Consider the following 18,918-nt stretch of genomic DNA (forward strand, 5'->3'; position numbering starts at 1 on the left):
TTGATGATCCTTTGTTTAAAGTTATGTGATCTTCAAATTGTGTAAAGGGAAGATATTCTCTTAAAAAGTTATTTCCTATTATAATGTCCATTCCTGATTCTATTTGATATATAATGGGTATTACAAATTTTGTTTCTTTTATTTTTATTTTTAATTTTTCTGCTACTGTATTAAGCATGATTATTGATCCATCTCCTATTCGAACTTTTAATCCTTTATCATATTTCTTCCAATAATGATTTGAAAGTATATGCTTGCTTCCTAAACACATACTTGCTCCTGTATCAACATAAGCATGTATATGATATGGTTTATGTTCTTTGATTTTAATTTGAATTTTTATATATATATTATTTGGATTAGTTTTGTTTTTATTATCCATTCTCTCATTTTTTTTAGAGATAAGGGTAAAATTGGTATTTAGAAACAAAAGTTTCTCTCTCGAGAAAGTTAAAAGTAAGTTTTATTTATGTAGAGTGATTGACAATTAACCCATATATTCATTAACAAGAAGATATTTTTGTACCACCATATCTCCTTCATTGTCGTCCACACATAATATATCGGATTTTAAGACCAAAAAATGTCTGAGAAAAGCAAGATTTTGGTGATCGGAGGAACAGGGTACATCGGAAAATATGTAGTGGAAGCAAGTGCAAAATCTGGGCACCCCACTTTTGCTTTGTGCAGAGAGCGCACAATTTCTGATCCGAACAAGGCCAAACTCATCCAAGACTTCAAGAATTCTGGTGTCACTATTCTTACTGTAAGTTCCTTATTTTTGCTGTAAAAGAATTTGACTCCAATTGGCTTAGTATATTTGAATTTATTATTTGGGTTTTTATTCTTGCCAAATCGATCATATGACTCGTGTTCTTCTTTGGAAATGTATTTCCAGGGTGATTTGCATGATCATGAGAGCTTATTGAATGCAATAAGGATAGTGGATGTGGTTATTTCCACAGTGGGTATAGCTCAGTTGGCTGATCAAGTGAACATCGTTGCCGCTATTAAAGAAGCTGGGAATGTTAAGGTTCTTCTATTAACTGTTTCTGCCTCACTTTTACCAGTTGAAATTAACTATTCCCAAAAGTTTGGTTTATCAAAAGTTCTGCGAGTGACTCTGTAGGGAAATGATCTATGAAGATTTGGTGAAAGTTATAGTAATGGCTTAATCTGATCAGTAAAATTGTGTCACCGAATCTATGAACATAAATAAAACCTTTGATTCCCACCGTAGCCGATTCATTCCTTTGAGTGAATCCTTAGCGACGAATCTTGCTTTGACAAATCATATTATTGAACGTATCAAAACAGAAAGAGAGATAACTAAGTCAACAACGGTGACGACCGTAGTATGACATCTTTGGACCGAAGATGCATACTTTGTCTCTACCTTAGACTTTTGAGGCGCGTTTTTTGACTCTCGTGCTCCGGAACAACTCAGTGATGGTACGAAAAACGCCTATAAATAGCGATGTCTGAGGTCCCTAAGCACACATCTCATAAAGAAAACAAATACACCATCTGCTAAATAGTTGAAGTGCTAAGAAGACTTCAAACCAGAAGAAAAGCAGGATACTTACAAATCATTCAATGGTCGGAGGTAATGCTCGATCTTTTTTCGCATTTTGTTTATCATGTTCATTAATATATAGAAACATGATTCTTGAGAAAAACTCTAACATTTGGTATCAGAGCCTTGATACCTCTGTCTTAGATTGTTGATTGGGTTACGTATTACCCTGTTTTCAGTTTTTTCAAAATTTTTAAAGAAATAAGAAAGTGAAATTTTTATGAAGAATGATTTTGAAAGTTTTGAGATTATTATGTTTGCATATATTATTCTCGGTTTATGAAATGTTGAAAAAGATATCGATAATGGTTGTCTTCATTCTTCAACTTGAATTGATATATTTTCATTTGACAAAATTAAAAGAAATCATGTGAAGCATCAGGATCATTTATTGAGATGCAACATTGCATCATTCCACATTCTCGAAATTTAATACTTTGGCAGTAGGATTGTCCGTTAATTTGATGAAATCCACAAGTTGCATCTCAAATCGATATATTATTATAAAATATAATGGGAAAAGACAAATTCATGTTACCTTTAAATTTGGAAAGCCGCGTGTTTTGCCATTTTGTCCAAAGATGTCGGCATAAGCAAACCGACGTGAATTAGGCTGGAATATCACGATTTTGTTGAGCGTATTTTTGTCCATATATATTTTTCTTCAGTATCAATTATGGTCATTAAGTATATGGCTCTTCAATTAAGTTTTAATTTTTTGTTTAATTTAAATAATTTTCAAATAATAAATTTTGATTTGGGAAGTTCTCAAGTTTTAGTTTTGATATTTTCTAATATACATGTTTAAAAGTTAATTTTTTCATGGTAAGTCAAATATTATGATATTTATTTCTTTGATTAACATGCAAATTCAACATTATGCTATGCATTTAGTTTTGAAGTTTTTTAAATGCAATTATAATATTGAAAAATATTTGGTCATCTTAATATTCACATTATGTTCATATTAAATTATTATTATGTTATTTATAATTTATATGAACAATTTATGTTAAAATATGAATAATAAAAGTATGTCATGAAAAGTTTTGGCTTATAAAGATTTACATTGTGAATAAGGGAGTTGAATAATAATTATGAGGTGACATTATAAAAACATGATCTAATTATGAAGTTCTTTACAGACCGGTTTAAACCGCCTTGGAAAGTGTTGATTGTGTTACTAAAAGATTATTATAAAATATTAAGTAAAGTCAAAATTTTGTCAAGTGAACTGTATAATTTGAAGTAATAAAAGTTTAGTCTTAGCACCCTTAATTATGGCAAAAATTATGCTTTAAATTGATTTGGATCACATAATGGACATAAATTATAGTGAATTGCATGAACATAATGATTTTAATCCCACAAGGATATTTATTATATTTATGTGAGTAATTAGAATAAAATATCTAAATTTTATTTTTCTTGATTTACCAAGAGGAATTAAGAAAAATTATTTTTTGATAGTTTTATTATAAAATTACAGAAAAATCTTATTGAATTAAAACTTTAGCCCACAAACAAATTTTATGTCGCTAGATTTTTATGACATGTTTTTTAAACATGATATTTGCCTCAAAAAATTTTAAAGTTATAAGCATATAAATTTTTTATGTAGTTATGCAACCTGCGAGTCTTTGTGATATGAAATGTGACATTCTCGAACTAAATGACGATAAGTGTAAAATATGGAAGGAGAGAATTCTTCTTCAATTGGGGTGGATGAATATTGATTATGCTATTTGGAAAGAAGAATTACCTGCTATTACTGAAAACAACATTCCAGACGATGTTGATCTTTATGAAAAGTGGGATCGATCTAATCGAATCTACGTAATGTTCATAAAGACCAAGATCTCTGCTTGTATGCAAGGTTATGTCGATCAACATAATAATGTCAAAGAATTAATGGAAGCTATTGATGAACAATTCCAGTCTTCATATAAGGCACTTGCCAGCACCCTAATTAAGGAATTCTCTTCATTAAGGCTCACCAGTGTGAGAGGTGTGCGATAGCACATCATGAAAATGCGGGATATAACGGCTCGAATCAATACACTTGAGGTGGATATGTCTGAAACTTTCCTGGTATATTACATTTTGATTACCCTTCCTCAACAATATGATCTTTTCAAATATCTTATAACACACATAAAGATAAATAATCAATTAATGAACTTATGACCATGTGTGTTCAAGAAAAAATGAAGGTTGTTAATGGAATCGGGTGAGAGTGCACTTCTAACGATAAAAGAAAAGAATCAGAATCAGACCAATAAGAAAGAGAAAGGTAAAATACCGCCCCAAGGAGGAATCAAGAAGGAATCCAAGTGTTTTTTCTATAAAAAGAAAGGGCACGTGAGAAAGGATTGCTCTAAATTTCAAAAATAGCTTGAGACAAAATATATTCCAATCTCATTTGTCTGTTATGAATCTAATATGGTTAATATGATTTATAACACCTGGTGGATTGATTCTGGTTCTACAATCCATGTTACAAATATCTTATAGGGTATGCAAAACCTAAGGAAACCTCTGGGAAATGAGCGAAACATCTATTCAGGAAACAAGATGTGTTCGCTTGTTGAGGCGATTGGGACTTGGTGCCTAGTTTTGGATAGTTGTTATATTTTAAAATTGGAAAAGACCTTTTATGTTCCTGGTTTTTCTAGGAATTTAATTTCAGTTTCAAGACCTGTACCATTTGGTTATTCATTTCAGTTTTTGGATAACTCAATAAATTTATTTTATAAATCCAATCTTGTTGAAAATGATACAATTATTGATGGTCTTTTCTCTCTTTCTTTACAAAATAATTTCAGTTACCACTATGCATGTTCAAGGAGGTATTAAAAGATGTGTTATAAATGAAGATTCCTCTTTTTTTTGGCATCGAAGATTGAGACATATCTCCATAGAGATAATAAAAAGATTAGTAAAATATAGAGCAATTAGTACTTTAGATTTTGCTGATTTTGAAACTTGTGTGGACTGCATTAAAGGAAAGCAGACCAACAAGTCTAAAAAAGGTGCCAAAAGAAGCAATGTGGAAAACAAATTAAGATTGTGAGGAATGATAGAAGTGGAGAAAATTATGGTAGATACACCGAGAATGGACAAGCACCTGGTCCTTTTGCGAAGTTTCTCCAAGAACATGAGATTGTTGCTCAATATACTATTCTTGGTTCTCCAGACCAAAATGGTGTAGCGGAAAGGAGAAATCGAACATTATTGGACATAGTGCAGAGCATGTTTAGTAGCTCCAAACTTCCTAAATCCTTGTGGAATGAAACACTTAAGACAGCTGTTTATATATTAAATTGTGTTCCAACTAAGGTTGTTTCAAAAACATATATCCACTTATTGTTCTTGGGTCGAACTTCTTTTCTTGTGGCTTGTAAACTCTTACTTCAGAAGGACAACCCCAAACGTGTATATGTTGCAAACTCGATTTCCAACCTTTAAATAATTCAAATGGCGTTGTTGGAACAACCTTAGTTGGAACACGGTTTAATGTATATGCAGTTGTCTTAAGAGCTTCAGTTCACAAGGATTTAGGAAGTTTGGAGCTATTAAACATGCTCTGCACCATTTCCAATAATGTTCGGTTTCTCCTTTGTAAAGAAAGAGAAAAAAGACCATCAATAAATGTATCATTTCTAACGAGATTGAATTTATAAAATAAATTTATCGAGTTATTTAAAAACTGAAAGGAATAACCAAATGATACAAGTCTTTAAACTGAAATTAAATTACCAAAAAAATCAGAAACATAAAAAGTCTTTTCCGATTTTAAAAATATAACCACTATCTTAAACTAGGCAGCAAGTCTCAATAGCCTCAACAAGCGAAGACATCTTGTTTTCTGAATAGATGTTCCATTCATTTCCCAGAGTTTTCCTTAGGTTTTGCATAACGTGGAAGATATTTTTAACATGGATTGTAAAACCAGAATCAATCCACCATGTCTTATAAATCATATCAAGCATATTATATTCATAACAGACAAATGAGATTGCAATATCTTTTGTCTCAAGCTATTTTTGGAATTTAGAGCAATCCTTCCTCATGTGCCCTTTCTTTTTACAAAAAAAAACACTTGGATTCCTTCTTGATTCCTCCCTGAGGCGGTATTTTTCCTTTTCCTTTCTTATTGGACTGATTCCAATTCTTCCTTTTATCGTCAGAAGTGGAGTACTCTCACCCAATTCCATTAACAACCTCCCTTATTCTTGAACACTCATGGTCATAAGTTCATTAATTGACAATTTATCTTTATGTGTGTTATAAGATATTTTGAAAGGACCGTGTTGTTGAGGAAGAATAATCAAAATGTAATGGACCAGGAAAGTATCATACATATCCACCTCAAGTGTCTTGAGTCGAGCCGTTATATCTCGCATTGTCATGATGTACTCTCGCACACCTCTCACACTAGTGAGCTTTAATGAAGAGAATTCCATAATTAGGGTGCTGGCAAGTGCCTTATCTGAAGACTGGAATTGTTCATCAATAGCCTTCATTAATTCTTTGACATTATTATGCTGATCGATAAGACCTCGCATACCAGCAGAGATCTTGGTCTTTATGAACATTACGCAGAGTCGATTAGATCGCTCCCACTTTTCATAAAGATCAACATCGTTCGGAATGCTTTTTTCAGTAATAACAGGTAGTTCATCTTTACGAATAGCATAATCAATATCCATCCACCCCAATTGAAGAAGAATTATATCCTTCCATATTTTATAGTTATCGCCCTTTAGTTTGGGAATGCCATGTTTCATATAAGAAAAACTCGCAGGTTGCACAACTGCATAAAAAATATATATGCTTATATCTTTAAAAAAAATTTAGGCAAATATCATGTTTAAAAAACATGTCAGGGCTAAAGTTTTAATTCAATAAGATTTTTCTGTTAATTTATAATAAAACTATCAAAAAATAATTTTTCTTAATTTCTGTAGGTAAATAAAGAAAAATAAAATTTTGATATTTTATTCTAATTAATCACATAAATATAATAAATATCTTTGTGGGGGTTAAATTCATTATTTTCATGCAATTAATTATAATTTATGTCCATTATGTGATCTAAATAAACTTAAAGCATTATTTTGCGAAATTAAGGGTGCTAAGACTAAACTTTTATTATTTCAAATTATATGGTTCGCTGGACAAAATTTTGGCTTTACTTAATGTTTTATAATAATCACTTAGTTACACAATCAACACTTTCCAAGAGTGCTCTCAGGAAAGATAAGTAGGGCTAAGGCCTCTTTAAAACATATCTCCTAGACGGAACAACGTTCTCCAGGGAGACCTGTTACGTACAAGTCAAGACAGTTTAAACGGACCGTGAAAAACTCCCTTAGATCATGTTTTTATAATGTCACCTCATAATTATTATTTAACTCTATTATTCACAATATAATCTTTATAATCCAAAATTTTTCATGAAATACTTTTATTATTCACATTTTAGCATAAATTGTTCATATAAATTATAAATAACATAATAATAATTTAATATGAACATAATGAGAATATTAAGATGATCAAATATTTTTCAATATAAATGCATTTAAAAAACTTCAAAACTAAATGCAAAACATAATGTTGAATTTGCATGTTAATCAAAAAAAATAAATATTCATAATATTTGACATAACATGCAAAAATTAACTTCTAAACATGTATATTAGAAAATGTCATAACTAAAACTTGAGAGCCTAACTCCCACATCAAAATTTATTATTTGAAAATTATTCTCAAATTAAACAAAAAATTAAAACTTAATTAGCCGCATACTTAATGACCAAAATTGATACCGAAGATAAATATAGACAAAAATACGCTCAACAAAATTGTGATATTTCAGTGTAATTCACGTTGGTTTGCTTATGCCAGAATCTTTGAACAAAATGGCCAAAACACGTGGCTTTCAAAATTCAAAGGTGACATGAATTTGTCTTTTCCCATTACATTTTATAATAATATAAATGTGAGATGAAACTTGTGGATTTCATCAAATTTATAGACAATCTTACTTTCAAAGTATTAAATTTCGAGAAGATGGAATGATGCAATGTTGCATCTCAATAAATGATCCTGATGCTTCACGTGATTTCTTTTAATTTTGTTAAATGAAAATATATACACTTCAAGTTGAAGATAACCATTATCTTCTTCAACATTTCAGAAACCGAGAATCATATATGCATACATATTCATGTCAAAATTTTCAGAATCATTCTTCATGAAAATTTCATTTTCTTATTTCTTCAAAAATTTGGAAAATCTGAAAGCAGGGTCATACGTAATCCAGAGGTATCAAGATTTTGATACCAAATGTTAGAGTTTTTCTCAAGAATCATGTTTTTATACATTATTGAACATGATAAACAAAATGCGAAAGAAGATCGAGCTAGCATTACCTCCGATCATTGAATGATTTGTAAGTATTCTGCTTTCCTCATGATATGAAGCCTTTTAAACACTTCAACCCTTTAGCAGATAATGTATTTGTATTCTTTATGGGGTGAGTGCTTCGGGACCTCAAACCTCGTTATTTATAGGCGTTCCTCATACCATCAATAAGTTGTTCGGGAGCACGAGAGTAAAAAAAGAATGGCGCATGCGTGTCTCAAAAGTCTGTACCGAAATGATTCTTGCAGTCGATTCCTTCCCTTTTAGTGAATCATTTAGCGAAGAGTCTTGCTTTATATCTAACAATGTTGACCAATGAGTCATTCTTTGTTTTGAAGACCCATTTACATCCAATGACTTTTACACCATCGGCCAACTGAATAAGATCCCATACTCCATTAAATGACATAAAATTTATATCTTCCTTCATAGCATCATACCATAATTTTGACTCATTACAACTCATGGCTTGTGAAAATGTTTCAGGATCATTTTCGACTCCGATTTTAAAATACGATTCTTGTAAATATACAATATAATCACTAGATATCGCTGATCTTCTTATTCTAGTAGATCTCCTTATGTTGTTATTTTGAGAAACTGGTTGATCAACAATTTCTTGTCGTTCCTCATTAACAACTTGATATGTTGGATTTTCATCAGCGGTTTGTAGAACTTCAATGATCGGTTATCTAACACCCGTTTGTGCTTGAGGGGTGTGAACAACAACCAATGTAGTGACCCTTACCGAGATCACCTACTAATCAAAAACTTAGACATGCAATCAACTTAATTAAAACAATAAGCTAGAATTAAACTACGGAAGCAATAACAATATGTAATCCCAAGAAAAGGAATCTGTAATTACCCAAATAATTATACAACCAAATCGAAATACTGTATCAACCTAATACAATAAAATCCTAGGCGAAGCTCCAGCTGGCCAATCACTGCCTAGCCCCTCTTGGATCCACCCGCCTCATCAAATCGCAAACCTGCCCCATGAAATAGGGTGTCCAAATACACAAAGTACGAGACGTGAGCATAAAATGCTCAGCACGAGAGTATGAGTATACATGAATGCAAGTGTACCTCCTACTGACTAGAGGCCAAGAATCAGATAACAAAGACAACCCGAGCCCGCCGTCGCTTCAGGAGGTGGCTCACATACCGAAAACCAGTGGATACTCCGGACCCAAGTCGATGGAAGTCCATCCACTAACAGGATAGGGTAAAACCCTATCACTAGACATCTCAAAAGATATAGCTCAATATGCAAATGTATGCAGCATATAATCATGTCATATAAATCATGCAGTCACATAATACATGCATACTCAGTCAGGATATCTCGAACAGTACTTTCGTACCTCAATTACTAGGCAGGCTCTACCAGCTATAGATACACGCCTATAATCCGCACTATACTGCCAAATGATACTAATATCATTATAGTGGTCTAAAAGCCTTGAATACTCCTAAATATTTTTAGGAAGCAAAAGCTATACCTGCGTCCGTCGTCAGCCCGTTGTTGTTGCTTGCCTCAAAACTAGGCCACAGCTCCACTACGACGCCTGGATCGCTACGCCACTTCCGGATTCCCAATGGAACGCCTAGAACAACCTAGATCTAAGCTGTAAGACTAAAGAATCGAGAGAAGAGAGGTGATTGGTGCACGCAAAAGTGAGACTCGTCACCCCTATTTATAGATGGAGTTCGGGTCGTCCGAACCGCCTTCAGAGCGTCCGAACATGATCGGAGCATCGTCCCATCCGAACTTCAGTCATGACGTCACTTTGCTTACGTAATCAATGACGTAATGTCTGATCTCGATCGGACCGTCCGAACCTGCCGACGGTGCGTCCGAACACGTTCGGAGCCTCCGATCCTGAATTTGGATCGTCCGAGCTTTGGATTCTTAATTGCGATTATTTCTCTTAATTACCTCATTTGGTTACGGGCTACTACATTCTCCCCCACTTAAGATATTTCATCCTCGAAATCAGATCTTAAGTACTGAAAGTGAAAAAACATGAAGAAACATCTTTTTATTCAAATGAAATATTTTCAGAGTTCACAACTGAATACAACACGATAATAAAATCAAAATAACTCAGGATGTTCTGAACGCATCCTACTCTCAAGCTCCCAAGTGGCTTCTTCAGTGCCTCAGTGCTTCCACTGAACTAAAACCAGAGGAATAACTTTATTCCGCAAGACCTTATCCTTACGATCCAGGATACGAATAGGTCTCTCTACATAATTCAAATCCGTATCCACCTGAACTTCATACGGCTGCAGAATATGAGACTGATCTGCCACATACCATCGCAACAGAGATACGTGGAACACGTCGTGAATACTGGAATACTGGACAGATACGGTGGCAAGGCCATACGATATGCCAGATCGCCGATGCTCTCCAAGATCTCAAACGGACCGATAAATCTGGGAGACAACTTGCCCTTGAGGCCAAATCTGAGAATCCAGCGGAAAGGTGAAACTCTCAAAAACACTTTCTCCCCAACATCAAACTGCAGAGGTCTACGCTTGGTATTAGCATAGCTGGCCTGACGATCCTGTGCAGTCATAATCTGTTTCTTGATCTGACCAACAATATCGGCTGCCTACTGGATTAACTCCGGTCCCTCAGACTGTCTCTCCCCCACTTCTTCCCAGAAAAGTGGAGTACGACAACGTCGCCCATACAAAGCCTCAAAAAGATGCCATCCCAATGCTACTATGATAGCTGTTGTTGTACGCGAACTCAATCAATGGCAAATGATCCTGCCAGGCTGAACCAAAATCTATAGCGCACGCTCGAAGCATATCCTCCAAAGTACGGATTGTACGCTCTGACTGCCCATCAGTCTCTGGGTGATAGGAAGTACTCAAACTGAGAGTAGTGTCCATTGCACGCTGAACACTCCCCCAGAATCTAGAAGTAAACTTGGTGTCTCGATCACTGACAATGCTCACAGGCACTCCATGAAGTCGAACGATCTCCTGAATGTAAAACCGAGCCATACGATCTACAGAGTACTATCGGTTATAGGCAATGAAATTCGCTGACTTGGTGAGTCGGTCCACCACAACCCAGATAGTATCACAATTCCTCGAGGATACCGGCAAATGGGTCAAAAAATCTATCGTGATAAACTCTCATTTCCACTCAGAAATAGGCATACTGTGAATCAAACCTCCAGGTCGTCGGTGCTCTTCCTTGACCTGCTGACAGACCAAGCATTTCGAAACATACTGATACACGCTGCGTTTCATCCCTTTCCACCAAAACCGAGTACGCAGATCCTTATACATCTTGTTGCTCCCCGGATGAATACTCAACTTGGTGCGATGTGCCTGAGACAAGATCTCTTCTCGCAACTCTTCATCCTCCAGAATCACAAGCCTACCAGACAAACACAGAAACCCATCTGACTGATAGTGAAATCCAGACGTGCTACCCTCGTTGGCTAGACGAGCAAAACGCTGGGTCTTCGAATCAGACATCTGAGCATCCCGAATCCGCGAATACAAAGCTGGCTTAGATAATATCGCAATGCATACCCTTCTTGTGCTTGAAGGTATATCCTGAAGAACAACTGTCCTCGATCGCACGAGAGATCGAACAAATCTGAAGTGCGGATACTCGCACCTTGCGACTCAAGGCATCAGCAGTGAGATTAGCAGCTCCCGGATGGTACTTAATCTCGCAATCATAGTCCTTAAGTAATTCCATCCAACGTCTCTGCCTCATGTTCAACTTCGCCTGAGTGAACAAATACTTGAGACTCTTGTGGTCGGTGAAGATCTCAAATTTTTCGTCATACAAATAATGACGCCAGATCTTCAAAGCGAACACAATAGGTGCCAACTCCAAATCATGAACTGGATAATTGTCTTCGTGTAACTTCAACTGTCTAGAAGCGTATGCGATCACATGCCCATTTTGAGTCAGAACACAACCTAACCCTTGAAGAAAAGCATCTGTGTACACCACATACCCTCCAGATCCCGACGGTAATGCCAATATCGGCGCATAAGTCTACCGCCATCGAAGCTCACAAAAATTCTCCTCACACTCCGAGGACCACTCGAAATCAACACCCTTGCGAGTAAGCTGCGTCAATGGTCGAGCTAGCTGTGAGAAGTTCAGAATGAAGCGACGATAATATCCTTCTAGACCCAGAAAACTACGGATCTCAGCAACCGTCGTCGGACGCGACCAATTAAGCATCGCCTTGATCTTGCTCGGATCAACAAAAATCCCCTCCCTGGATATGATATGGCCAAGAAAGATCACTCGATCCATCCAAAACTCACACTTACTCAATTTGTCGTACAACTGCTCATCCTGAAGAGTCTGCAATACCAACCCCAAGTGAGAAACATGCTCATCTGCATCACGCGAATATACCAGAATGTCGTCAATGAAAACCACGACAAACTTATCTAAAAACTCCCTTAAGACGCGGTTCATCAGATCCATAAATATAGCCGGCACATTAGTCAAACCGAAAGACATCACTAGAAACTCGTAATGCCAATAGCGAGTACGGAATACAGTCTTGGCTATGTCCTGATCTCGGACTCTCATCTGATGATACTCAGATCTCAAGTCAATCTTGGAGTAAACTGAAGTATCCTGCAACTGATCAAACAAGTCATCAATACGAGGCAAAGGATACTTGTTTTTCACAGTAACCCGATTCAGCTACCGATAGTCAATGCATAGCCGCATAGACCCATCTTTCTTCTTCACAAAGAGAACAGAAGCTCCCCAAGAAGATACACTAGGACGAATGTACCCCTTGTCCAAAAGATCATGTAACTGATTCTTCAAATATCGCATCTCTGACGGAGCCAGACGATACGGTGCTCGAGAAATAGGCAATGTAACCGACATCAACTCTATGCCAAACTTGACTTATCTAGTTGACGGAAAACCCGGAATCTCATCAGGAAATACATCTGGGAATTCATTTACAACTGGAATATTCTCTATCCTAACGCTCTCAGCGAACAAATCAACTGCATAGATGAGGTAGCCTTCCCCGCCAGACTCTAGAGCTCGACGGGCTCTCAAAGCTGATACCAACGACATCATGGGTCACGCTCCCTCACCATAGAAAAATCAGCTATCACTCTCATCCGGATGAAAGCGTACTAATCTCTGATAGCAGTCCACTGATGCTCGATAGGTAGTCAACATGTCTATCTCCATAATACAATTGAATTCATCATCGCACGAACCATGAGATTCGCTATTAGAATGTTTTCTTCGAACTCTAAAGGGCAATCCATCACTAGACGCTTAGCCAAAGCATATTGGCCCGTCGGAGTAGAAATAGAAACTACTACGTCTAGTGCAATGCATGATAACTTATGCCTCTTAAAAAAACGTGCAGAAATGAAGGAATGAGATGCACCAGTGTCAATAAGTACAAGAGCATGTATACCATATAACAGAAATGTACCTACGATGACCTTCTCATTCTCCTCCACTGCCTGATCGTGCCTCAAGGCAAACACCTGGCCAGAAGTCCGCGGCTTCAAATGAGAACTCCCAGCAGACTGTCCATGCGACCTCTGCTGAATGGTAGCCTGAGAACCCGATCCTGAACTAGAACCTGAACCAGAGCTATGTCATATAAATCATGCAGTCACATAATACATGCATACTCAGTCAGGATATATCGAACAATACTTTCGTACCTCAATTACTAGGCAAGCTCTACCAGCTCTAGATCCACGCCTATATGTTGCATACATTTGCATATTGAGCTATCTCTTTAGAGATGTCTGGTAGTAGGGTTCTATCCTGTTAGTGGATGGACTTCCATCGATTTGGGTCCGGAGTATCCACTGGTTTTGGGTATGTGAGCCACCTCCTGAAGCGACGGCACAACGTGCTACATACCAGGGCCCGATCTGTCTTTGTTATCTGATTCTTGGCCTCTAGTCAGTAGGAGGTAAACTTGCATGCATGTATACTCATACTCTCGTGCTGAGCATTTTATGCTCACGTCTCGTACTTTGTGTATCTGAACACCCTATTCCATGGGGCAGGTTTGCGATTGGCTAGGCAGTGGATGGCTAGCTGGAGCTTCGCCTAGGATTTTATTGTATTGGGTTGATACAGTATTTCGATTTGGTTGAATAACTATTTGAGTATTTACAGATTCCTTTTCTTGGGATTGTATAATATTTATTGCTTCCGCAGTTTATTTCTGGTTTACTGTTAGTTAATTGCATGTCTAAGTTTCTGATTAGTAGGTGATCTCGGTAAGGGTCACTACATTTATGGTATCAGAGCATGCATAGTATTCTTGGGATTTAGATTCTGCTTAAGATAACTGTGAGGTAATTTTGTAGATGGCGGATCACGATGATCAGAGTAGCCATGGCAGTATAGGTGGACGTTGGGGCGATGACAATCGGGAGCGTCATCAAGAACGCCATCATCGTCGTCATGATGGGAACCGTTTCAGTGTGCGCCGATTCTTACAGATGGGTCCTAAGCCCTTCGTTGGAGGCGAGATTCCGGAGGATGCGGAGAACTGGCTAGATCGCATGAGACTTGTTTTCAAACATTTCACTGTACTGAGGAGCAGAAGATGGTGACTCTTGGTTATCTTCTGGATGGGCGAGCCCGTAAGTGGTGGAGATTCACTTCTGCACCATTCGTTGCGGCGAGAGGAGTTGCTACTTGGGTCGAGTTCCGCACTACTTTTCAAAAGCTGTACTTTCCTCCTGCACTCCGTCAGGCGAAGGTGGGTGAGTTACTGAGTTTGCGTCAGGGATCTATGACGATTGACGAGTATCAGCAGAAGTTCTTCGATCTGTTATCCTATTGCCCTGAGATTGCTGACAGCTCTGAGATGAAGTACAATTTGTTTCTTCAGGGTCTTAACCCAGAGATTCATGACCGAGTGGCGGTTGGTGACGATATGACTTATGAGGGCTTGGTGAGCCGTTGTCACTAGGCGGAGGATAACATTCGGCGTAACAGGTATTTCTCTCAGTCTAGGTCTGCGAGTTCTTTGGGTCCCCGTTCTCAGTCTTTTAAGAAGTCCGGATCTACTTCTTCTTCCTCTGATTCCGGTGGTGGTGTTCGTTTTGGGAAGAAGGAGGGTACGACCATTGCGGGAAGAACCATCTGACACAAAAATGCTGTAAAGCCTCTGGGGGCATGTTTTCGATGTGGAGAGGTTGGTCATCTCCGGAGGGATTGTCCATTAGCTTGGGGAGGTGGTTCAGGTTCTGGTTCAGGATCGGGTTCTCAGGCTACCGTTCAGCAGAGGTCGTAGGGACAGTCTGCTGGGAGTTCTCATTTGAAGCCGCAGACTTATGACCAGGTGTTTGCCTTGAGGCACGATTAGGCAGTGGAGGAGAATGAGAATGAGAATGTTATCGCAGGTACATTTCTGTTATATGGTATACCTGCTCTTGTACTCATTGTCACTGGTGCATCTTATTCCTTCATTTCTGCACGTTTTGTTAAGAGGCATAAGTTACCATGCATTGCACTAGACGTAGTGGTTTCTGTTTCTACTCCGACGGGCCAATCTTCTTTGGCTAAGCGTCTAGTGATGAGTTGCCCTTTAGAGTTCGAAGGGAACATTCTGATAGCGAATCTCATGGTTCTTGCGATGAATGACTTCGATTGTATTCTGGGGATAGACATGTTGACTACCTATCGAGCTTCAGTGGACTGTTATTAGAGATTAGTACACTTTCATCCGGATGGGAGTGATAGCTAGTTTTTTTATGGTGAGGGAGCGAGACCCCCGATGCCATTAGTATCAGCTTTGAGAGCCTGTCGAGCTCTAGAGTCTGGCGGGAAGGTTACCTCATCTATGCACTTGATTTGTCCGCTGAGAGCATTGAGATAGAGAGTATTCCGATTGTGAATGAATTCACAGATGTATTTCCAGATGAGATTTCATGTTTTCCTCCTGCTAGGAAAGTCGAGTTTGACATAGAGTTGATGTCGGGTACTTCGTCTATTTCTCGAGCACCGTATTGTCTGGCACCGTCAGAGATGCGAGAGTTGAAGAATCAGTTAAATAATCTTTTGGACAAGGGGTACATTCGTCCTAGTGTATCTCCTTGGGGAGCTCCTGTTCTTTTTGTGAAAAAGAAGGATGGGTCGATGCGGCTATGCATTGACTATCGACAGCTGAACCGAGTTACTGTGAAGAACAAGTATCCTTTGCCTCGTATTGATGACTTTTTAGATCAGCTGCAGGGTACTTCGGTTTACTCCAAGATTGACTTGAGATCTGGGTATCATTAGACGAAAGTCCGAGATCAGGACATAGCCAAGACTGCATTCCATACTCGCTATGGGCATTACGAGTTTTTAGTGATGTCTTTCGGTTTGACTAATGCGCCCGCTATATTTATGGATCTGATGAACCGTGTCTTCATGGAATTCTTGGATAAGTTTGTCGTGGTTTTCATTGACGACATTCTGGTATATTCGCGTGATGCAGGCGAGCATGTTTCTCACTTGCTGTTGGTACTGCAGACTCTTTGGGATGAGCAGTTGTACGCCAAATTGAGTAAGTGTGAGTTCTGGATGGATCGAGTGGTCTTTCTTGGCTACATCATATCCAGGGAGGGGATTTCTGTTGATCCGAGCAAGATCGAGGCAGTGCTTAATTGGTCGTATCCGACGACGGTTTGCTGAAATCCGTAGTTTTCTGGTCTAGCAGGATATTATCGTCGCTGCATTCTGAACTTCTCAGAGTTAGCTCGACCATTGACGCAGCTTACTCGCAAGGGTGTTTATTTCGAGTGGTCCTCAGAGTGTGGGGAAAATTTTTGTGAGCTTCGACGGCGGTTGACTTCTGCGCCAGTGTTGGCATTACCGTCAGGATCTGGAGGGTATGTGGTTTACACGGATGCTTCTCTTCAGGGGTTAGGTTGTGTTCTGACTCAGAATGGGCATGTGATCGCATACACTTCTAGACAGTTGAAGTTGCACGAAGACAATTATCCAGTTCATGATTTGGAGTTGACAGCTATTGTGTTCGCTTTGAAGATCTGGCGTCATTATCTGTATGGCGAGAAATTTGAGATTTTCACTGACCACAAGAGTCTCAATTATTTGTTCACTCAGGCGGAGTTGAACATGAGGCAGAGACGTTGGATGAACTTGCTTAAGGGCTATGATTGCGAGATTAAATATCATCCGGGAGCTGCTAATATCACCGCTGATGCATTGAGTCACAAGGTGCGACTATCCGCACTTCAGACTTGTTTGATGTCTAGTGCGATCGGGGAGTGTTGTTCTTCAAGGTTTACCTTCAAGCACAAGAAATGTATGCAGAGTATCCAGATGTTTACGATATTATCTGAGCCAGCTTTGCAGATTCGGGATGCTCAGATGTCTGATTCGAAGACCCAGCGTTTGGCTCGTCTAGCGAACGAGGGCAGTACATCTGGATTTCACTATCAGTCAGATGGATTTTTTTGTTTTTCTGGTAGGCTTGTGATTCTGGAGGACGAAGTGTTGCGAGAAGAGATCTTGTCTCAGGCACATCGCACTAAGTTGAGTATTCATCCGGAGAGTAACAAGATGTACAAGGATCTACGTACTCGGTTTTGGTGGAAGGGGATGAAACGCAGTTTGTATCAGTATGTTTCGAAATGCTTGGTTTGTCAGCAGGTCAAGGCAGAGTACTGACGACCTGGAGGATTGCTTCACAGTCTGCCTATTCTGGAGTGGAAATGAGAGTTTATCACAATGGACTTTGTGACCCATTTGCCGGTATCTTCGATGAATTGTGACGCTATCTGGGTTGTGGACCGACTCACCAAGTCAGCGCATTTCATTGCCTATAGCCGAGAGTACTGTGTAGATCGTATGGCTAGGTTGTACATTCAGGAGATCGTTTGACTTCATGGAGTGCCTGTGAGTATTGCCAGCGATCGAGACCCCAGGTTTACTTTTAGGTTTTGGGGGAGTGTTCAGCGTGCGATGGGCACTACTCTCAGTTTGAGTACTACCTATCATCTGGAGTCAGACAGAGCTCACTATCCGTACTTTGGAGGATATGCTTAGAGCGTGCACTATGGATTTTGGTTCAGCCTGGCAGGATCATTTGCCATTGATTGAGTTCGCGTACAACAACAGCTATCATAGTAGCATTGGGATAACACCTTTTGAGGCATTGTACTGGCGACGTTGTCGTAACTCTTCTGGGAAGAAGTGGGGGAGATACAGGCTGAGGGACCAGAGTTAGTCCAGCGGGCAGCAGATATTGTTGATCAGATCAAGAAACGGATTAAGACTGCACAAGATCTTCAGGCCAGCTATGCTAATACTAAGCGTAGGCCTTTGCAGTTTGATGTTGGGGAGAAAGTGTTTTTGAGAGTTTCACCTTTCCGCAGGATTCTCAAATTTGGCCTCAAGGGCAAGTTGTCTCTCAGATTTATCGGTCCGTTTGAGATCTTGGAGAGCATTGGCGATCTAGCTTATCGTCTAGCCTTGCCACCATATTTGTCCAGTATTCACGACGTGTTCTACGTATCTCTGTTGCGACGGTATGTGGCGGATCAGTCTCCTATTCTGCAGCCGTCTGAAGTTCAGGTGGATACGGATTTGACTTATGTAGAGAGACCTATTCATATCCTGGATCGTAAAGATAAGGTCTTGCTGAATAAAGTCGTTCCTGTGGTTTTAGTTCAGTGGCAGCGCCGAGGCAGTAAAGAAGCCACTTGAGAACTCGAGAGCAGGATGCATTCGTAACATCCTGAGTTATTTTGACTTTATTTCCCTATTGTATTCGGTTGTAAACGTTTAATTTGAATAAAGAATGTTTATGCATGTTGTTTTACATTCAGTACTTAAGATCTGATTTTGATGACGAAATACCTTAAGCGGGGGAAAATGTAGTAGC

At 38.6% G+C, this 18,918-nt stretch overlaps 1 protein-coding gene across 1 annotated transcript in view; it reads left to right on the plus strand.

Annotated features, from left to right (window-relative positions):
• Positions 1–532: 532 nt before the first annotated feature.
• Positions 533–18,918, plus strand: part of LOC140876404 (isoflavone reductase-like protein) — a 28,867-nt gene continuing 10,481 nt past the window's right edge. Inside the window, exons 1-2 of the mRNA XM_073280352.1 lie at positions 533–766; positions 899–1,033. Coding sequence (XP_073136453.1) covers positions 584–766; positions 899–1,033 — 318 coding nt within the window. The 5' untranslated portion in view covers positions 533–583. The remainder of the gene's footprint in view (positions 767–898; positions 1,034–18,918) is intronic.

The sequence above is a fragment of the Henckelia pumila genome, chromosome 1 (assembly GCF_033568475.1).
Source record: "Henckelia pumila isolate YLH828 chromosome 1, ASM3356847v2, whole genome shotgun sequence".
In the NCBI taxonomy this organism is placed as follows: Eukaryota; Viridiplantae; Streptophyta; class Magnoliopsida; order Lamiales; family Gesneriaceae; genus Henckelia; species Henckelia pumila.